The following is a 23,644-nucleotide window of genomic DNA, read 5'->3' on the forward strand; positions in this document are numbered from 1 at the left end:
CCCAATTGAAATTGGAGCCATGAGCACCCAAGGTGGCGATTAGATCGGGGTGTGGATTGCACTTAACAACATAGAAGGGTTGCACAATGGGAAGGTTACGTTTCCAGCTATCAATGAGGTTGACGACAACTCCCAAATCCAGAATGTAAAATGTGTCCTCGATCACTTTGCTATTTCTTGATTGTCGAAATTATCTTCTCAAAGAAACACGCATCATTCTTCATTTGGTTAGTGCTCACAAGGTGATCTGATGAGGACCCCATGTTGATCCTGCTAATTAACGACAATGAAATTAATAAATAGTGGCAATGTACAAGAACTTTGTATGTTTGCGAAATTGCTTGAGCGATTTAGCTACACAGACACAAAAGCCATAGCTCGAGCTCCAAGATATAAGGTGATGAATTAGAGGCGGATTCAGGAATTAAATTTAGTTTAGGCTAATTCACTCTCTTATAAAAAAATTTGTTAATGTTGTTTTTGGGATTAAAATGTGTATTATTTTGAACCCTATTCTTTTAAGAGGTAGAAAAATAATCAGGTAAGAAAATAAGAAGTAAATAAATGCTAATAGAAAGTAGGAAAACAAAGAGATAAAGTTTCAGAAACATAGAGAAGAAATAGTAAAAAGAGAAGAAAAATTGAATGTATGATTCGAACCAGGACATGGTGAAGGCTCCAAGTTGAATAAGAAAGCAATCAGCCAACTGAGCTGCAGGATTACTATTACTTTACGTATAAATAAAACATATTAGATTTCTCTCTGGGCTGCAGCCTAGGTGAACATATCCACCCATGAATGGAGGTAATAAGAGAGAACAAATGGCTAAATTAAAAAAAATACCAAAACTTTGTCTAGGTTGTTCGCCCTAATACAGTTGTGCTTGTCTAGCTAAGCAATTAAAAGGAGTAGATTTTTCAACATGGGCGTACCCCATATGGATACTAGTCATACTACGTTTGGCTGTCATTATAAATCCAAATCAATCGACCATGTGCGGGGAACCCACCTTAAGTCATATATCAGAATAGGTTACCCTTCAAGTTAATATTTTTCTTCGCATATATTACTACCTCTATTTGTAATGTCTATTTTTGTCATGGGTTAATATAATTGTGCTATTGCCTTTTCCTTCAAAAAAGAAAAACGTGAGTGTAATTCTTTCCTTCATCGTAGCATGGTAGAATTGCTAGTGATTCATTTGAATTACTAGCTAGCTAGGAAGGTATGTTGAATAAGGTTTTGTCTTTTTGTACCGTCATTTATTTGTATAATAAGAATATGTATTTGGTAATTACCCCACTTTCAATTAGCTATCCACACGATAACGACTAGCTACTTAACTAAAATTTTATGAACAAAACATGAATTATTATATCAATATCATAAATGCATTCAAAAACATGTGTATATTTCTGTGTAACCTCACATTTAACGTTAATTATGTTTGCCAACATTATTACATTTAGGGCTAGGCATAGAGCAGGATAAGAGATCAAAAAATTTCAAAGAACCCCCATTTCTTTAATTTGCCTCTGAGCAGATGCATCAGAAGGTTTTGGACAGGTAAAACCAAAGAAAAAGGCAAAGAAGTGAAAAACTGAGATGCAACCCATTTTTTTGCCTGACTTGTGAGCTACCCGACCAACCCCGCATGTATGTTTGGTCAGTTGACCAAGTCGGGCAAAACGCAGCACATGGGGTCTCACATGTGTTACATGTGAAAAAAAATTCTAGTTTTGACCTGGATTCGCTAGACATAGCTTAAACTGTTTCACCAAATTACTATTGGCTTTTTGCTAATATGAGTGGTATCGAGAGCCTCTTGTCATTCACCATAAAGTAAGTTTCTCTTCTTCATTCTTAAAGTTTCTTCAATGGTGAATTGGCGGTTCTCTAGTGTTTGAAAAATCTAGATCAAAGCGGTGGTACACGGGTACTGGTTTTGTTTGCCACGTTGATTTCCATTCATTATTTGAGGTCAATGGTTTTTTTATTAACATAACTAAAGGTTTGCCCTCCAACTTGTATCACTGTACGTTTCCCCTCTTTTACTTTTTGGGGTGCATTTGCACTATACGGACTCGGATCCTCTCTTGACCAATAAAATTGTCCGACTTGTTGACCTAATGTAAGATCTCGACACGTGGAAATAGAGATCTAATGGCTCAAATTCTTCCTTTTCCTTCTCAACCACACTTCTGCTCTCTCTCCCCCCCCCCCTTCTCTCTTCGATCTTCTTCCACTCTACCACTACCCATCATCTTCTGCAACCATCCCCCGCAAATCCCACTTCCTTTCTAATTCAATTCTGTTGGAGATGAGAGATCTCACATCTAAGAAGTGACAAAGAAAATAAAGCTTATAAGTGGGTGGATAATAACCAATTGTACCGAGGCCTTTTGTGATTAAAACCCAACACCTGTGAGGTGGCTAAGTTAGGACAATATCGGTACAGTTGGTCCACGGGACACGCTTGTCGCATGTTTAACATGATATCAGAGCGGGTTCCTCTCCAATCTCGCCTCCAATCTTTCGTGGGCCCGAGTTGGGTGCCACTTTGTCATGCCATCGGAGGATTTCCGATTGGATGGCCACTAAGTGTCGTTGGTTACTGGACCTTAGTTTCTTTCATCCCAGTATGTGGGATGTTAATCTGTCACGTGCAGACCTAAAAATTAGGTTGCACGTGAGGGGGCGTGTTGGAGAGGAGTGATCCCACATCTAAGAAGTGACAAAGAAAATAAAGCTTATAAGTGGGTGGATAATAACCAATTGTACCGAGGCATTTTGTTATTAAAACCCAACACCTATGAGGTGGCTAAGTTGGGACAATATCGGTACAGTTGGTCCACGGGCCACGCTTGTCGCATGTTTAACAAATTCGTGGTTTTTTTCTTCCCTCAAACAAGAACAAGAAGGGTTTGGGTTTGGGTTGGCTTTGAAGGCCATAAAGATCTGTTCTAGGAGAGAAGAGAGTCTGGAAGGTGGAGATGCTCGACAGCGTGATGATCACGAGGTCGGAGAAGGTGAAGGATGAGCTCGTTTTGGACGGGAATGACATCGAGTTGGTTTCGAGGTCGGCGGTGCTAATCAATCAGAAATGCCATGTGAAGAACAAGGACATTAGGAAGCTTCTGGATGGGACATTGGTTGTTTATGTGACCGTCTTAAATCCTTCATTGTTTTTCTGTTCCCTTTACTAGCTAATTCTTCCCCACACAGTTCCTCTTTTTCTTTCATCAATGACATTCAACAATCTTTCACGTCAATAGGGATCTGAGATTGTCAATTTAGGGTTCATCAAATTTTCATATTCAATATAGGACTAAGATTAATTGATGAGTCAATTTGGGATTAATTCGGATTCGATTATGGGTTTGATTGTTTGAATTTGGAAGGGGATCCAATTAATGAGACGATCTCAGTTTGTTTTAGTAAGTCTAGTAAATTTGAAGGATATCAAAGGTAGAAGCTTTTATCATATTCTACTTCAAACTCATACCCAGAAGAAACCAATATATTCGCTATGATCGAAATTGAAACTGCATTCACGATCAGCAAGCAGTGAAGGAAGAGAAGAACAGTCGAGTCTTCCTCTTTTCTTTTGTTTTTTTTTTTCTGATAGAGATGGATGCAGCAAATTTTAGCCATCCGATTCGATAGATCCACGTGTCATCATCTGCTTATAGGTCAGGAAGATCAGGCAAAAAAAGAGATCAGGACTCAGGAGAGGATCCATATCCTGATATCCTGCCTATACTCCCCTATATGAAAAGTTAGAGACGGCTCTGTCAATAAACAGTACTAGCTAGGCAACATCGCGGACATCCATGAGTTGATCACAATCACTGTTTTTCTTGTGATTCATTCGAGGACTAAAATTTCCATCTGAACGAAAATATACAGAATCTGAAAGTTGAAAATTTTAATATTAAAACTAATTAAGTAAATTGATAAAAATTAATATAAAAATATGAAATTTTTGAATGAAGATTTAAGAAATATTTATTTGATTAATTATCTACTATATGTTATAAGAAATTATTATACAACTATTAGTTTATAATGAGTTATAGTAATTTTAAATGAAATAAGTGTGGAGCATTATTACAAATTTACTTAATATATATATATATATATATATATCTTTAAATGGTGGTTAAGTCATCACGCTTTATTTACTATATGATATATCAAACATGAAATTACATGAGCGATTTAAAACACATAAATGATCTATGAGGTACAAAATTTTCACTATCTTTATTATGTCTTTGAGTAAAACCTTGAGTATATTGTGAAGAATAGTTATTAAATGATATATCCTCTTTATAATTTTGTATATACTGACTTATATGACAACTATAGGCGTCGTGAGTGATTGATTTTGGGTTATGGTACTAGTGGTAGTTCACGTTCGGATAAAGTATTTTTCGACTTTGACCATAACCATAACTTTGTGAAAATTGTGCATCAGATTATGTCCATATGTTTTCACTTGATTGCATCTCATTAGTGAATAAATATGGTGAATAAGGCATCTTGAATTTCCCCCATAAGAGTAATGTCCATCATTGCTTTCTCCTAGACCAAAGAGGTTCGATTCCCCTTAACAACTAGTTCAGTTTTATTTCAATTTTAGGTGAATATTGAGACATTGAATGTAAGAGCCATATATAACAATAAGTTGGTGTAATAGATTTGACTATAACTTTGTGCTTACAAAAGGATGGATCAGAGGTTCGATTCTCCTAACCAGTAATTTTTTATTTTATTTGAAATTGGCTTGGCACGTAGCGATATTGTGAAAATATCGGGAAATTTCCGTACTTGGTATGTAACAGATATATCCATATGCCGAAAAATGAAAACTTTCGCGGAAATATCAAAGAAATTATGGATATTTCAGTCCTTAGATCCATTATTGTTTACCATCAAAAAAATTGTATGTTCTAAGTTGTTGTAGATAAACTTTCTTTCTATTGGAAGAGAGGAGTCTTGTCCAAATTACTCTGTTCTGGATATATATAACTTTTATCAAATTAACAAATCTCAGTTTTGAAACTTCCAATCTAGAAGCATGAACTAAATTCTGAAAAAATGGACTAAAAAAAAACTGATAAAACCCTAAATCAAAATTTACATACACATACAGCATCTTAAAGATTACAAACAATGCTTTTGGACAAGAGGACTCAAGTCAATACACTGATATGATGAAATGATGAATAGAGAGTCTTAACACATTTACACCAGCAACACCAAACCCATTATTTTTTTGGTACGTTAGAACAACATAATTACAGACACCGTAACAGAAGACGGAAAGAACATATTTTGCAACACACATTCATATATAATTTGCACCTGTCCACAACACATACTATTTAAGTGACTTAACTCAGCACCGCACTTGAAGACAGATAAGCTAAGAGCTGTGCATCGCTCTCGAACTTAGTCATGACTTCCTCCTCCAAGCTAATATACGCCTCAATTCCACCACCCTCTCGGGTGTCCATGAAGTTCACTAGGTTCTTGAACGTCAGTGCTGGCGACCCAACCCACGTAGGCCTCCCCCAACCAAAATCATTATCATACAGAGGAAACCTGCAATAACTACTGAAGCTAATTGTGACCTGCTCGCCTTTAGCAAAACTCTTAGCATACGTCTTGATGGAACTCAAATGCTCATCACCTTTCTGTAGTTTTTTCACGTAAGCATTGTCGATCTTGCTTATCTCTTCTCGTATACCGTGATACGATTCCCCGGAACTTATCTGTAACGGAGCCGTCATGGCAACTCGGTAAAGGTTCCCAAAAGAGTGGTGCGGCAGTGGTGGCTCGAACCTTGGCCGCAAGTTCACAGCATGAACCACCCTGTATAACTTGTCACTTGATCCAATATCTTTTGTAGCCTGCACAAATCGGCTCAGGATGAAAGAAGATAAGGCCTGAACGCGTGAAGGGCGTGCTGAGGCCTTATTTTCTTGAGCATATATGAGCTTCTCTATGTTAGAGGCACTAAACACGAATCTCTTTGTCACTTTGTTTCTGGTGATGCCGGTGCGCGCATCAAATCCACTTAAATTCTTGGGAGGGAAGAGTGTGGCGGAATTGAACTGCGGATGCGCTATTTTGGATTCGCCACGAGCAGTCGCTGCCCAAGTTTTGCTGAATGTGAAGTATGACAATCCATCTGCGAGCTTGTGAGAAAGGCATTGAGCAATAGCAAAACCACCACACTGGAATATGTTGAGTTGGACACCAAGGGCACATTTGTTTGCCACATCGTCCAGCTCAAATGGCATGAGCTTGTTGAGTTCTCCAGGAATTGGATTATCGAGAACATCGGAAAGTTTGCAGTTTACTTGAGCTTCAAGGTAGGGTATACCATTGTCATTGCAATCCACATATTGGTTGTCTTTGAATCGCCCAGCTAGCGGGTAGTATAGGGTTAAGACTTTGGCTAAGGAGGTCTTCAGGTGGTTGGATATTTCAGCGATGTTGGGTTGAGTCTTGTCATTGAATTCATAAAAGAGGAGCAAGGGGTTGTAGACCGGGGGAGATATTTGATCAAGAAAGGAGAATTGGTAATGGCGAAGATAGTCCGGGGTTGGAGAAGAAGGCGTGATAATTTCCTTGGAAATTACTTGAGCGTCAAACTTCGCTATGCCCATCGATCTCTCCTAACTCACTGGGATCGATCGTGTAGAATTTGAGAAATGGTATATCGGATTGTTCGATTTTGTTTGGTTCAATGGTATCTAGGTTGCTGCTACTTATATATACACATATGCAGCCATGCGTGCAGGGATACAAAGGCAAAGTGTGATTGTTGCACTTTTGTGTGTTATCGATAATAAGAACTAAAGGTCAATTCTTGGTAGCCTAACAAGTTTGGATTTGCCTGTGTATTTCATACTTCAAAAGTCAAAGTTCTACACTTCACATTGTGAGCGCAAATCACAGGTAGTGATTGAAGGAGAGAATTACGAAAGGAATCACGGGTAGTGGAGAACACTTTGTAGATTTATATATAGATGATTGTTGTGTAATGATATTACTAAGCAAGATTAATTTCATCTTGGCATCATAGCCTTTTTTTGTTCTTGCTCTGTTTTTTCTGGGTTTTCTCCCGAGCACAGTCGACGTCGCCGACATCGCCGCCGCTGCCTTCTCCCGCTCCCAACCGGTTCCGGCTCTGAACGTCGACGTCACCGCTAGCTTTCCGATGGTGTTCACGTCGCCTCCCCTCCGCACTCTGTTGCTGCCCTCCGAGTCTCCGACGGTGTTCGGCTCCAATGTGAGAACACTTTCCACAAGTCGACGTCGCCACTCCCGCTCCTGTCCGGTTTTCCCCGTCGACATCACCGCTTCCCTCCGCCGGTCCTCGCGCGATCTGGACGTCACAGTTGCCCTACGACGTCGTTGTTTCTGCTCTGACGTTGCCGCTGCCGTTCTTGCACTCCTCAGCCGTCTTCGCTGCCGCCTGACGTCACCGCCGCTCCATCAACGTCGCCGCTGCCCTCCGACATCGCCATTAACGTCGCCATCACCACCAACGTCGCCGCTGCTCTCCGGTTCTCTTCCTCGTTCTTTCGGTGATTCTCCGCCCCGCCCCGACCCGGCCCGGCTCAATTCAACCCGACCCGGTTCAGCCCAATTCGACACAACCCAGCCCAATTCGACCCGACCCGACCCGGTTCCCCCGATCCGACCCGAATTCGGCAGTCCAGTTGGCAATATAGGTGCACCGATAATGTAAGTGCACCCAAAACCGATTCTTGTCAGTTTTTTCTTGTCATATTTCGATTCCATGGGTTCTGGAGACGAAGCAGAGGGTTCTACGGTTCTGAAATTTGAAGTATCTGTCAAGAGTTCTGATTACGGTTCCTTTGGGGCGTCAAACTCAATGGAACTAATTTCCGTAAATGGAAGCAAATTATGGCAGCTCATCTTCTAGGCATGCACAAAATGGGGCATGTTACCAGAGTCACTAAGGCTCGAAGTGCTGATGATATTGTTGCCTATACTAAGTGGAACGTCGATGATGGTCTTGTCATGTCAGTCTTGTGGAAAGCTATGAATGACGAGATCGTTGATTTGGTGGAGGCATGTAACACTGCGCAGGCAATATGGGAGACACTGGAAGGCTTATGTACTAATGACTCTGATTTCATACAGGTTCATGAGTTAATGTGCACAGCTTTGGCAATGCAGCAGGATGGACAACCAGTGGCGCACTATTTCACCAAACTAAAAAATATTTGGGCTGAGATTGATGTGAAACGTCCTTGCATGATCAAGAATCAAGAGGATATTGTTTGGTACCAAAAGAAGAAAGAGCTTGAACGAGTTCACCATTTCCTGAAAGGTCTTGATGTGAAGCATAACAGTGCGAAAGACAAATTACTCCGATAGACCGAACCTCCTAGCCTACTCACCGCTTTCATATATATCCGTAAAGATGAATCTCAGCAGGAGAGTCTTCATCTGGCACCAGTCGCAATTTCCAGCCTTACTATTCATGCTCGATCTTCAGCATCACCCATTCCGTAAACCACTTCAGCTCCTCTTCATCAGCAAGGACCACCACCAGGCTTCGAGAATTTGCCCCGACCTCCTTGCTCTTATTGTCATGATACTAACCATGCTCGTCCGACCTGTTGAAAATTGTATCCACACCTTAGGCCCAAGAGGCCTAATTATCGTCCCAATGCAAAGGCAACTATTCAGTTAGTCCAGGAACCTGATATCTATGGTGTGGTTGGGGATGATCATCATACAGCGGGAGAGCTCTACCTACCGCATCCATAGCTCGTCGTGGTAAAATTGGTATGGTTTTGAAAATTTCTAACTTTGTTGGTTTTGATACATGGATTATTGATTCTGGTGCATCTGATCATATGACTTATGACAAATCTTATTTTACCATATTGTCTCCTCCACTTGTACCCTATGTTACTAATGCTAATGGTGAGGCATTTCCCATCTTAGGGAAATGGTCAGTTCATATTACTCTAACCATAGAGCTTCACAATGTGCTATATGTATCCGCTTTATCTCATCATTTGCTCTCTATTCCCCAATTAAACACTGACGCTAAGTGCTATGTGACATTTTTTCCTATGTATGTGATATTTCGGGATCTTCTCACCGGGGAGTTGGTTGGTCGGGGGTATCTGAGGGGCCGGTTGTTTCATCTGAATCAGACATATGCAGGGGAAAAACCAGGGGCACAATCTCGAACCGCTTTAATCTCCACTTCTGACAAGCTAAGTGAAGTTTGGTTATAGCATCGTCGCTTAGGGCATCCATCTTTTCGTGTTATGAAACAATATATGGCTACTTTGTTTATTCGTGTCGATGAGTCCTTTTTACGTTGTGAGACTTGTGTTTTGGGCAAACATCATAGATCTACTTATTCTCCTAGTACTTCTCCTAAACGTATTCTTCATTTTGAATTAATTCATTCTGATGTTTGGGGACCCTCCAAAGAATCTATTGTATCTGGGATGCGGTATTATGTGTCATTTATTGATGATTGAACCCGTCTTTCATGGATTGTTCTTCTCAAAACTAAAGATGAGGTTTTTTCGGCTTTTCAAGTCTTCCATACCACTGTTAAAACACAATATAATGCCACTATTAGAGTTTTTCATTCTGATAACGGGGGGGGGAGGGAATATGTGAATCGTGTCTTTCAGGAGTTCTTTCACACACACGGGATTGTTCATCAAACAATGTGTCCTTACACACATGAGCAAAATGGGGTTTCTGAAAGGAAAAATCGTCATTTACTTGATATGGATCGGTGTATTCTTTTTAGTGCACATATGCCTACATACCTTTGGGGTGATGTTGTCATCACTTCTGCCCACCTCATTAATCGTCTTCCATCTCGTGTACTTCAAGGTTATGTTCCATATGAGGTGCTTGCATCTCATGTCTCATTACCCTCTTTTCATAATCTTCATGCCCGTGTTTTCGGTTGTGTTGCTTTTGTCCATCTTCCACAACATCAGCGGTCTAAGTTGGATGCACGGGCAGTTAAATGTGTGTTTGTTGGGTATAGAGGCCATCAGAAAGGATATCGATGCTATCATCCACCTACCAGGAAGTACTATGTCACTATGGATGTTACTTTCTTTGAAGATATGAGCTATTTTATCTCTTCTGATACTGCTCTTCAGGGGGAGAATTCTTATTTTGAAGAGCTGTATCATGAAGAGGGGGAGCCTAGTGAGCCAGTGACAGGTTCCATTGAGATTACTAATGTGTCAGCTACATAGGAACCACCGGATGATTCTGGTGTAGTCGCTCCAGAAGATGACAACACAACTGCCCCTCATGTCTCTCATATTGTTGTTTATACCCCTTACCAATGCTCTCCTGGTACAGAAGATCCTCCTAGTACAGAAGTTCACTCATCTAAGGTTAGTCATTCTATTGGGGTTAATACTAGTGAGGGTAATAGTAGACAATATGTATTGCCAAATAGGTCTATCGGGGTCAGCCAACAAAAAAATATTAACCTACCCTTCAGGATAAAACTAAGTATCATGTAGTAAATTTTATGTCTACCAAAAGATTGTCTAAGTCATATGAATCATTTGTGAATCAAATATCTATTGTATCAGTACCTAACAAAGTGCATGATCATTGAGAGATCCAAAATGGAGGAAAGCAATGGAAGAAGAGATGAAAGCATTGCAAAAGAATAATACTTGGGAGCTTGTATCTACACCACATGATAAGAAGACTGTGGGATGTCGCTGGGTGTTACAGTAAAGCATAATCCAGATGGGACAGTGAGCTGGTATAAAACACGCCTAGTAGCAAAGGGATTTACTCAGACATATGGAGAGACTATGATGAGACATTCGCACCTGTTCCAAAAATAAACATTATTCGGGTATTACTCTCTTTTGCTGCTAGCTTAAACTGGCCACTTAGATAGTTTGATGTTAAGAATGCATTCCTTCATGGAGAACTTACAGAGGAAGTGTACATGGATCTTCTGCCTGGATATATGGCCGCTTCTCCGAGTAACTTTGTATGCAGATTGAGAAAGTCTTTGTATGGTCTTAAATAGTCACCTCGTGCTTAGTTTGGAAGATTTTCACAATTCATGAGGAAAATTGGCTACAGACAGAGTAATTCAGACCACACATTATTTCTCAGACATCAACAAAGGAAGGTAAAATCCCTAATTATATATGTTGATGATATGGTAGTTACTGGGAATGATACTGTTGAGGTGGATAGATTACAGAAATAGCTAGCCACAGAGTTTGAGATGAAGGACCTAGGTACACTCAAGTACTTCTTGGGCATTGAGGTAGCCCGGGTAAATGATGGTATCTATCTGTGTCAGAGGAAGTACATTCTTGATCTACTAACAGAGACATGTATGTTGGACTGCAGTCCCATTGATACTCCTATTGAGCAGAACCATCGGTTAGTAGAGTATCCAGATCAAGTACCGACTGAAAAAACTCGTTATCAGATGCTAGTTGGACGTCTGATTTATTTATCACATACCAGACCAGATGTTGCATATGCAGTAAGTGTATTGAGTCAGTTCATGCATAATCCCAGTGTGGACCACATGGATGCTGTTGTAAGGAATTTGAGGTACTTGAAGTCAGCTCCAGGAGGATGAGTAATGTTTTCTAATCACAAAAATATTTTTGAGGTTTGTGGCTTCACATATGCAGACTTGGCTGGAAATATTACAGATTGGAGATCCACATCAGGGTATTTTACCTTTGTTGGGGGTAATCTTGTTACATGGAAGAGTAAGAAACAAAAAGTGGTAGCTCGATCTAGTGCTGAAGCAGAATACAGAGGTATGACTCAGGGAGTATGCGAATTGTTATGGCTTAGAAACTTGCTACAAGATTTGGGTATTAAGCCTAAATGTGCTATGCAGCTGTACTGTGACAACAAGACAGCTATTGATATTTCACAGAATCCTGTGCAACATGATCGTACAAAACATGTGGAGGTTGATCGTCACTTTATAAAGGAGAAGCTAGACGCGAAGATTATTAGTTTTCCTTTTGTTCCTACAGAAGAGCAACTTGTCGATATGCTCACAAAAAGAGTATCTAAGAAAGCTTTTTATGACTCACTTGGCAAGTTGGACATAGTTGATATGTATGCGCCAACTTGAGGGGGAGTGTGAGCGTAAATCACGGGTAGTGATTGAAGGAGGGAATTACGGAGGAAATCACGGGTAGTGGAGAACACTTTCTAGATTTATATATAGATGATTATTGTGTAATGATATCACTAAGCAAGTTTGTGAGTGATATATTGGATAGCTCATTTGTTTGTTAATTTGTGGAGAGTCGGAGAGTTGTTGTTCTATATTCTTTCCTATTTTTATTAAATAAAATAAAAAAAGAACTAGACTCATCCTAGTTGCTTTATTTATGAAGTATAGAGCTCTCAAAGTGTGCTAATCCATCTAGCATCCACTAACAGCAAATTAAAAGATAGTTGCGTACACGTAACAGAGTACGTATGAGCTAGGAACCTGCTGGTTGGATCAAATGATCAATCACAATTGGCCATTTCGTCACGACTGACAATCAAGATGGCATTTTGTGGGAACTCATAATAAAAGACCGGTGGTAACGAAACTCGATTTTTCAAAGCTCGTTTACCAACTAGTGGAAATAAAAGACCGGTGGTAACGAATCTCGATTTTTCGAAGTTCGTTTACCAACTAGTGGAAATATAGGAAGGGCGGCGTCTCTTCCACCGGGGACTTGGCCGACGGTATGATATATATAGCTGTTTTCAATGCATTTTGCAAGCCTTAATAATTCTTGTTCCTTGGTTAATTTCTCGTTTCCCACCGTGGAAGGTGTACGTGAATCCGGAACTCGATCTAGCTGGAGAAGTGGGATGACTAGTGATGGATCATGACTTCCGTACGTAAAAGTCTAAATATGGACGGCTGTGAAGTGTGAAAGCCACTCCAACACTAGCACAAGGTTGAATTATTGAAATTAAGAGCATATTGCGGAAATATAAAAGGACTAACGTTAGTAACATGCATGCAACAAGATTCTATTTAAAGCTGAAAAAAAAATTCATAAACACAAAACCAATTGGTAATAGTTGGAGTGTGACTGAAACTCTATTTACTTTTTCTAAACATGTACATATAATTCAGATTAACGTACCAGATACGTACTGGAACTCGATTATGGAGAAATATCTAGGGCATTGGCTAGGAAATAGTTGTTATCAATTATGACTTTTATCTCAATATAAATACTATGCATGGTTGTGAAACAATCTCCAAAAAAAAGAACTAATTAGTATTATTGTGACCAAATTTATCAACACATATTACTTGGATTCAAACTCTGCCGAGACTTCCTTCTTACAAGATGCACAAAATCATATCAAATCAATTCAATCAGAGTATTTATCTCTCTTCATTTGAGAATGAGATTGAGTTAATTTAGGTATAGGTACAAATTAGTTAATAAACTAGAAATTAATTGGAAAGTCGGTCAAAGAAAAATCCATATGGAGACACCCTAAAATATTCCCAACGGTTATATGTTCGATAGAACCAGAATAACAACTTTAGCATCATCGTTAATCTCATAAAAGCTGCCTAGTAATCATCGAGTTGCATTTCTGTTTCATACAGATTGACTTGGTACAAGCAACTGAAGCAAATACTTGAAACAAATAGAGAACCAAGTGATATTCTGATAAAATTCATTAGAAATTGATAGTCATCAAGTAGGTTATTGGGCAGTGGGCTGTGAGAAAATTCATGGGCCAGCTCAATATTTTAGTAAAATGTATGGAATATTATAGAAAAATATGTAATACGCATTAAAATATGGAGAAACATTATATTTATTCAGTAGTAATGGAGCATTTATATAACCATTACATTGATTATCACATAGATTCAGCGATTATATATCATTTCTTTTCTAGACTAATTTATACTAATTAGGACAAGATACACCGAAAGATTACAGAGACTAATTCTCCTACAACACTCCCTCATGTATCGCGATCATAATGTGTCATGGTGCATAACCGTTGCCTCGGTAAAAATCTTGCCAAACAAAACAAAAACCTCTTGGGTAAAATAAAAAGCTTGGTCGAAAGGAAAAAGAGCACAACACACCAACTACAGTTGAAGATAACATGTGGTATAGAATCCCCTGAAGTCTGCAAAACAACTTCCTCTGATCAGTAACTCAATCTCAGAGTTTAGATAGATAGAACATATGAACGCTCATCACATTCTTCAAAAGTAGTAATGGGTCAATGATTTGAATATCAAATCTCGTCAAACATTCTTAATCAAACATGTACACTTATCGGTACATGGATCAAAAGAAAGAGACTTGTATAACAACTCAAAACAAGAGGTGCAATGAAAAACAGATTTACTTGTGGTATGACCTTCACACACTTAAACAGTCATAACTTCTTCGATACAATAGGTATGGAACCGTACAAAGTTCTGGAAAGTAGACACATGTGGCTTTCCAGTGCTATATGATTCACAATCTAGTTCGTTCGGAGCTGATCACAAAGCTCTGTCAAAGTTGACTCAACTGCAAGTTCCAGACAAATCCGTCATATTTTACTAAAACAACTATAACTCACTAAATATAATAGATATGGTCAAATGGTTGGTGTCTCTAGAAAGTAAACACATAGAGCTTTCCAATGGTATCAAATTCACTATTTTTCAACAAGTGAGTTGCCCTATAGGTCCCGTGGAATTTAACCTATAAATCTAGGCAGATTTTGACATCGCTTCATTAAAGTGTCTTTTGTTTTGGGATAGAGGATTTGATGTTGTAACGTAATATGATCAAACATTGACATATGTGTGGGCGCACTCAACTATCATTTTGTCCTTACGAGTTTAAACCGAATGAGATATCGAGTCAGAATATTACAACGAGTACATGCATATACATATCGTACTTAAAATATTATGAGTTTTATCTATTAAGACATATCATTGCTCAAACGGCGAAAACACGTCTTCTCCTGACTTCGACTAATTCATGAAATACTTGTAGACATTGATTTAACGTCCTTAGTGCCTTTAGCTAACATATGAATAACATCATCAATAAAGGTCATCACTTTTGAGACCTAGTATTCTTAATATCTTTCATTCTAAGTATAGTTGCATGCAATATTGTATATCCCCCAACAGTTATATGTAAATTACTTATGTGTAATGAAGGTCCTAACTATAAGGTATAATCGTTTAATTATCGTTGTTGCTCATCTATTATGTAGAATGAACATGAGGTGACGGGATGTTCAACATCTATCCCGCCACGCGATTAAAAAATCTTCGAAGTGAATTCTCTTGCATTATCCAGTCTAATAGACTTGACTGGATGATCAAGGTGATGAGCCCTGAGTTTTAAGCAAGGAGCTTTGGAATTGCAGCATTTGGCTCTTAGTTCATCAAAGTCCATAACATTTCATTTTATTCGTGGTCTGGAGACACTTGAATTAGGTTTAAACCAATACATTCAGGATCTTTATCTACATCTCTTAACTTAGTCCCAACAGAGATGATATCCACTAAACTGACAAGGTATCGTGAGAATAAACTGTCTCATATTTGATTTCAGGGAGTTTTGTTAGAGAGTTTGCGCCATAAGGTGAGTCTAAACTCTTCTTTTTCTCACTACGCCTAACAAAGGTATAAATGATAGGATTTACATGTGCGTTGTTGGCATTACTTGACAAATGACATATCTCTTTGTTAAAACTAGATTCTACGGCTTTCCAGAAGACTATGACAGCGACGTAGATCGATCATCACCATCAATTCATGCCGGATAGCACTTTCCATGTAGGCCAATCTACAATGTTGGAGTTTTGTCGTAGTTTGTGACTAAACGAAACAATCTCATCAAAAGTGACTACATAGATCATCTATTAAGGTCTTTATAAGTGGACAGAGGTGGAAGTTCTGTACTATTCAAAGACAAACTTCAACATCAAATAACTCATCATTATATGCTTGTGGAGGTGCAATTTGGCATATAAAATATGTGGACGATAAACCGTTAACATAATTCGTTAACAAACATGCATATTGTTAGACTTGAAACATTAACATACGAATCGTTACAACCATAACATCAATGATTGTAGTATAGATGGATACCGTAAAACAAGACACGCTACAATATATATGGGTCTCAATATAGATCCCAGTTGAACCATGAACACATCATTAACCAATACCGAGTCTCTGTTTTACACTTCCTTGAATGGTTCACTGATTTTTCAAACCCCGAATGCTACTAAATTTTAGAAGCAAGTAAACATGGGTGTTAGGAATCCATGCCACCGACTTCACAGCCGGAACTAGTCAGAAAGGTAACGAACTTACCAGAATACTTGCCGGATGTCAGTAACCAATTGTATCGAGCGATTCACCATGTTCTAAGTCTCCAAATGAGCTCAAATTTTGTAACTTAGTAGCTTTGGATGTTAGAAATTAGTGGTCGCAAGTAGCACCTCAACAACCCACCTAAACGTAGGTGAACTGGTCCTCACAATGACAAGTCCGCAATCTGTAAATCCTGAAATTTTAGGCTTTTCCAAACTTTTTGTCATTGATTTGGGTGCTCCATAACATCTAAGTGTTATGGTTTGAGTTTAACCATGATATATGTGTCACCACAACATATTTTATCCACAAAGTGAATCATGATAAGTCAATTTTGGCTTCCATCTTATGTCTCGTTCTCTTTAGCGTATTAGAGTGATTTTGACATGCAAATATCATGCATATACACCATAGATCCAAATACAATGATCGGTGTTGCCTAGCCATACCAAAAAAGGGTTTTCAGCGTAAAACAATAGAGCCAAAAAGGCTAGGAGTTCGTGAGGACACCGTATGAGAGAGGCTGCGGAGCCCGTGCGGGGGGCCATGCAGGGGCCTGGGGGCCTGCAGTGGGACGGCGGGTGGGGAGGGGGCTTGCGTGGGCTTTTGGATGCCTAGGGGCCGAGATAAGAGCTCGGCCAATTTTTTTTATGCTATTAGGGGTAAAACCGGGCAACGGACGGATCATCTTGGCGATACTACTAAAGCCGTAACTCGCGAACATGTTCTAGTTTGATGTACAAGAGTTACTTTAATTTGAAATTTGTGAAAAATATCACCATATTTTGAAACTGTGAGATATAAAGTACATTACATGGGGTGTAACATTACAAATCATCATCACTAAAACAAGGTAGAAACATGTCATAACAAGACATCAATCGAGACTTCATCATGCCAATGAGGCATAAATATGTTACCATAAGCATTGTTAGTTCGTAATAAATCTGAGAGCAAACGCTTATGGCTCGAAATCCTTTGGCGTTTTGCAATGCTAGTTCACAAAGTGTTGATCAAAATCAATAGATGATGACCTAATCCGCCAAAGATTATGGAGAACCAAAACTGATATATAATAACAACATCAAAGATCATATAAGTGTACATTACGCCACACAAAGATTGTGTAAGTCTGACTTATGCCACGATTAAAACTGTGGGCTTATGTAGGTATTGTTATGTAGTATGTAATGCATTTCATTTCATTAACATATTTTTGTTGGTAATGAAACCATAAATGCACCGAGACATTCTCGTATATTCGTTTACTTGAACTACATGAGAATTTTATAGCTAGCAATTGGATTGAGATCTTGACCATAAACCAATTTAAAAATGCATCAACTAAGTAAAATTAGTCACAAAAACTTAGGAATACACAGATATGTAGTCATTCAGACTATTAACCAAAGTTTTATACTTCGTTCTTTTCATTTTATAACCGCAATGAATAATTACTTTGAAATCCGTAATAGTGAGAAGATATTCTCATGTTCTTCCATATAATGAGTATCTTGTTTCAAGAACTTCTCATATCTCTCTCTTGTATATTTTGACCATAATATTTTATGTTATTCAATGAAACGATGTTGCACTAAAATAAATTAATCTGGACTAGATGCATAAACACATCCAACATGATTATGCCAAATTTCAGGCACATGTGTGGTCAAGAAGAGGGAAGATTCATTAGTATCAAAATTTGATACAACTTCCAAATACTGAATTGTAGGTTAAGTCCCAAAGTATAGTAACTCAATTCAATAAACCGTGATAAATTTTGTCACCATGGTATAAGTGACAATTTCAGTCACAAACCAATGGTATAAGAGACAATTTATGTCGCAAACCGATGTTTGTCCCATTTTTTTTAAAAAAATTTGTATCTACACACAACGGCTACGGATGATAATAGCAGCACTCGCAACCGCTCCTAAAACTCGATACCAGGGGAATCATATCCATGTATACCACCCAAAGAGCGAAAGAATCGGGTTGAAAAGGTAAGGGAGATTGAAAGTCCTCGATGAAAGACAAAATTCAGAAGAATTTAAATTGCATGAAAACAGTAACACTAATTAAAACATACTTGTTTGTTTACTTGATAAACAGTGTATAATAGTTGCTCTTGCTTAATTTCTACGATCATGCTTGATTCCACATTTCCACGAATATGCGGCGAAGTGACTCTCACCATACATGGGGCAAATTTACCATGCCTTTTTTTATCATTTACTTGAGGGGTAAGAAATTCCCAAACTGAGTCAGGTCAGACTACTAACACATGTCATATCCCTAAATCTGGGTCGAGCTTTCGATATGTAAATCCATGTCGAGGCGGCGATGTGTCTTCTAGGGATGGCATGCGACGTCAGATTATGCAAGTGTGGGCTTCAGTGGCGCTGCAAGGAGAGCCTTGAAGGTGTGGGCCTGTGATGGTCATTGGCGTCTGACTGTTAAGCTCTGATGCTGCAGTTCTGGGTTGGTCAACTGTTGAGATGTGTTGCCGACGATGGGTCGATCTCTACATACCAGAGGAGATGGGTGCCCATAGCGAAATTCTAGGTGCCCTAGATGGAATTCTGATTTCTGTTTTTTTTTAATCTTTTCTGCAATTTTTTTCAACAGAAGAATTTTATATCTTGTCTTTTGCCAAATTATTTTTCATGACAGACATAATTTTACATCTTCTTCTATCGAATTATTTTCATGATAGAAGAAATTTTTTTTTTCAGAAAATAGGGTTCTTGGCTATCAAGCAAAAGGTTAAAACTGTGCTGATAATGTGTTACAGAATAATGTAATATATATCAAAATAGGGACAAACATTATTTATATTTATTGATAATTGAGTCTTTATATATACATTACATTGAGTATCCCGTAAATTCAGAGATTATATATCATTGTTTATCTAGACTAACCTATACTAATTAAGATAAGGTACTATAAATGATTACATAGAGTAATTCTCCTGAAAATATTATTTTGATTGTAAGATAGCCCACTGCACCTGTTTTTTTTTTTGTAATCCCTCCCTTATTACCTTCAACCTGCAAGAGGCCCCTTCAATTCGGAAAATTAGGGTTGCAATGGACAAAAAAGTCTAATGAAATAACAATCACTGCAAAGGGTAGGTACACATTGAAACTGTATATTGTATCGAGAAAAAAAAGAATGAAACTCTATAGCAAATGACCCGTAAATGCTTGGGGAAGTACTGTACACCATCACACGTATTGTATGTGTTCATAAACAAATTTATTCAATCCTGAATAATAACAATTACTTAAATTCGATCAAGCTAAAGTAAAATATAAGCACATGGAAATCTAATTAAAAACATCGTCCATTGATGTGGACTGGGCAACACTAAACTTTAGCATCTCTCGCGGGATAAGTGAGCGCGCGCAACTGCTCATCGTCTTGGAACTTAGCCATGTCTTCTTCCTTCAAATTAACCCAAGCTTCGATCCCACCACTAGACCCAGAATCCATGAAACATACCAGATTCTTGAACGTGAGGCTAGCAGACCCGACCCATATGGGCTTCCCCCACCCGAAATCAGTCTCGTACAATGGAAACCTACACAGACTGGTAAAGCTAAACGACACCACTTCTCCTTTGAGAAACTCCTCCGCTCTCTGCTTCAAATAATTAACGTGCGCCGTGCCATCTAGAATCTTCCTCATGTACTCCCCGTCGACGGTCTTTATGGCATCTCTCATTTGTCCCACAAAACTATAACACTGCTCCTCTCCCTCCTCAAACGACGTTGTCGCCGTCGCAAACCGGCTCACGTTGCCGAAATGATGCTCCGGAAGCCCTGGCTCCATTCTGGTTCGTAGGTTGACGGCATGGAGAACTTTGTAAACTATGTCCGGGTTGGGCTTTCCTTGCGTGGAAGCCAAGAAACGGCTCCATACAAAAGCTGACAGAGCCTCGACACGAGTTGGCCGTCTGTCAGTTGCAGACGTCGTGTATTTATTTCGGAGAGAAGCGACGGTGGAGGCACTGAAAACGAATCGTTTAGTAGTGATTTTGTCTCTTGCAATTCCAGTCCCTGGTTTGAACCCTGATATGGATCTCGGCGGGAAGAATGTAGCCAAATCAAAAGTGGGAGCTGTGTAGTTCAAGATATCGCCTCGGGAAATGGATGCCCATGAGTTGAGAAACATGACCAGTGACAACGCGTCGGCGACTTTGTGGGAAATGCAAACCCCGATAGCCATGCCGCCACAGTCAAATATGTTGGTTTGTACTGCAAGAAGAAAATCGACAACACATTCCAACTCACAAGGGAGTAGCTTGTTGAGTTGGTTTGGGTCCGGTTGGGATACAACGTCGGAAAGTTGGCACTTGACTCGTGCTTCAACGAAAGGAGTACCTTCGTCGTTGCAGTCGACAAAGGCGTTGTCGATGATCCGCCCCGCTAGCGGATAGAACTGCGTTAAGGTACCGGAGAGGGATTGCTTAACCCGGCTAGCGGTCAAGGTTGTATCATTATGATCGCAACCATAATTAGTAGCAGGGTAGAATAGAAGCATCGGCATGAAAATTGGAGGGGCAACTTGATCGAGAAATGAAAGCTCATGTTTGCGAAGGTGGTTTGGGGTTGGAGAAGAAGGCTTGATGTAGTCCTTTTTAATCACTTCAACCTTCATCTTGATCGATCAAACTCTTAATAGAACAATAAGATGACTAGATGAGTAACTAGTCTAGCTAGTATGTGGAGGATCTTTCTAATAAGCTGAAACAAATTAAGATAAGGTTTTGTGTGCATACTGCATGGCTATGCAATCCAATATATAGTGTGCTGAGGCGGGGCCAGGGAGGCCATGCCTTGACTAGTTGACGCGGTTACATACGCAATATGGCCGGGCGTTTACTTCTTTGACATGATCAAACTAGGAACATTGGTAGGAATCGAGCTTAGTGGATACTTTTCGACATGATTAACTAGGAAAGTTGGTAGGAATGGCCGAATGGAGCTTAAGTTTGGAATGTTGCATATATATGTATCTTTCTTGTTTACTTAATTATGGGTATTCAAAGTCGTTTGGACGCGGATTTTGGGGACTATCTAAAATAATATACGCACTAACTAACAAAAAAAAATTTATTTGACTGGCCGGCTGCCATTGGTATTTGAATGTGCCGAACAAGCAAAATAGAAATTGGGAATTGCAACCAACAAGATTCGAACGTTGACAGTACGGAATTGAGTGATTGACCTTCCACATTCAGCTTTCACGATGAGCTTTCCTCAATCCATAGCCATGAAAACGAGGTCCTCGGCAACAATGGATGACCTCCTGCATGCATCGGTTAAAATGATGGGCCGTGCGGAATTTTAATGAAGCGTGTTCTTGATCACTTCGTGCTTTTACCAGCTGTTTTACGGAAAATTCCTGTTTTACATCCTTAGTAAAAACATTTCATCTTATCATAAAGTAAACACAAATACCCACGTACACAGTTCAGTCTGTGCATCATTTCATACCTTCCGACAGTAATTAGCAGGAAATTGCACATTTGCATGCATGTCGAGATTAACTCATAATAAAGAGCAATAATCTAGCTAAGTAGTAGTATATAGACTATAGTTACACACCAACCCCGTTTCCATCCAGGTCGCACTGGCCTGTTCACACGTCCATACTCGTACTGTCGTACATGAAAAAACTAGTTGACTAATTAATACAAATTATACAACCTAACAAAGATGGACTTCAACGAACTGTTATTTGGATTTAGATGCTAAAAGCTAGCTAGCGCCCGCATTCATTGACTGGAAATCGTTTTTACGTGCGCAAGGAAATCCAGTTTACATGCATCTCATATTTAGTCTTCATCGATCATCTTGTTGCAAGTGATTGATGATGTTCGTATTAGAATGGATTTATCTAGATAACTAGATTCTGTACGCAATTGATGTATATTATGGCTATGTCCGAATCCAAAGATCGATGATATGTATCGCAGGAACACTTTGGCTTTCGAAGAATGTTAATACTTTTGATAAAAAAAAATGTTAATACTTCACATGCAGTTGTTTGTAACTCCATGAAGACCAACTGACGATAATAATGCAAGAATATTATGGACAAACATCAGTTACATCAAGTTTGACAGTTATTAAGACTAAGCGGAACCAATGATATATATACGGGATATATAATAAGATCATGTTCTGTTGTTTTTTGCTTGTGTTATGTGTTTATGAATTTTTAACCGTAGCTAGGTCCCATAATATGTCTCTGTACTAATTGGTTAACTCGGCTAAATTACTCTCGGTTGATTATCCGATCGAGCACGACATCCATATGTTTATTCTTATCAAAAAGTCCTTATACTCAAATTTCATGAGGACCAAATAAAGTTGGGTCGTATCGTAAAAAGATGCACTAGTTTTTCAAAACTTAATAAAAGTAATGCGACATCCTTACAACTAAAGTCAACTAGCATTCCCGCACGTGCTATGCCTATGCCAAATACCGCCCTCGCGTGTGTGAATTTGAGTTTTCATCGAGCTTGTTAATAACGACTCTACGAATAGGCCTCATCATTTAGTCCGCGGACCCGAAAAGCCCGCGGAGTCCCGCAAGCCCGACGGGCTTTTACCCGGTCCGGCCCACGAGAGAGCCTGTCAAAACCCGCTTCCGTGGGTAGAGGACCGGGCTTAAATTAGAGGTGTGAAACCCGGCCCGCCAAAAGCCCGCAAGGCTTGGCCCGTAAAAGCCCGCCAAATAATAAAATATTATACATACATATTTTATTAGGTTTAGAATAAAACTATTGCATTATGAAGCAACTATATTAAGGAAACTTCTTAGGGTCGATCGACACCAGTATATATGATCGGTATATATATTTAGTGACCATGTAAAAATTTCATCCAATTCGGAACTCGTTTGACCGTCGGAATTTCCGGTAAACCGAAAACAACACTAATATGTCATAAGGGAAGACCTATTACCAAAATGCGAACACCAAAAGTCGTTTGCATATCTGAAATCACCTAATTTTTGTCACCGATTGTGTGTGGTCGCACCAAGGAAACCAATTTGGCAAAACCCCGGTCAAAGAGGATTTTAATATGTCAAAACGCCTTTTTCTTTGTTAACCGTAGGTACGGACGGTCAAACAATATCCAAAACGGACGAAATTTTTACGGGTTCCCTACATATATATACCGATCACATCTACTGGT

At 39.1% G+C, this 23,644-nt stretch overlaps 3 protein-coding genes across 3 annotated transcripts in view; 1 reads left to right on the forward strand and 2 right to left on the reverse strand.

The window, feature by feature from the left end:
- The window catches only part of LOC126792704 (E3 ubiquitin-protein ligase AIRP2-like), a 124,748-nt gene that overhangs the window by 39,287 nt on the left and 61,817 nt on the right, over positions 1–23,644 (forward strand). The window lies entirely within an intron of this gene.
- On the reverse strand, positions 5,251–6,734 carry LOC126792692 (stemmadenine O-acetyltransferase-like). Its single transcript, XM_050519153.1, has one exon. It carries the CDS (start codon positions 6,679–6,681, stop codon positions 5,401–5,403), a length of 1,281 nt encoding a protein of 426 aa, XP_050375110.1. The 5' UTR covers positions 6,682–6,734; the 3' UTR covers positions 5,251–5,400.
- Positions 19,666–21,201, reverse strand: LOC126792691 (stemmadenine O-acetyltransferase-like). Its single transcript, XM_050519152.1, has one exon. It carries the CDS (start codon positions 21,093–21,095, stop codon positions 19,803–19,805), a length of 1,293 nt encoding a protein of 430 aa, XP_050375109.1. The 5' UTR covers positions 21,096–21,201; the 3' UTR covers positions 19,666–19,802.

Source organism: Argentina anserina, chromosome 4 (genome assembly GCF_933775445.1).
Source record: "Argentina anserina chromosome 4, drPotAnse1.1, whole genome shotgun sequence".
Lineage (NCBI taxonomy): Eukaryota > Viridiplantae > Streptophyta > Magnoliopsida > Rosales > Rosaceae > Argentina > Argentina anserina.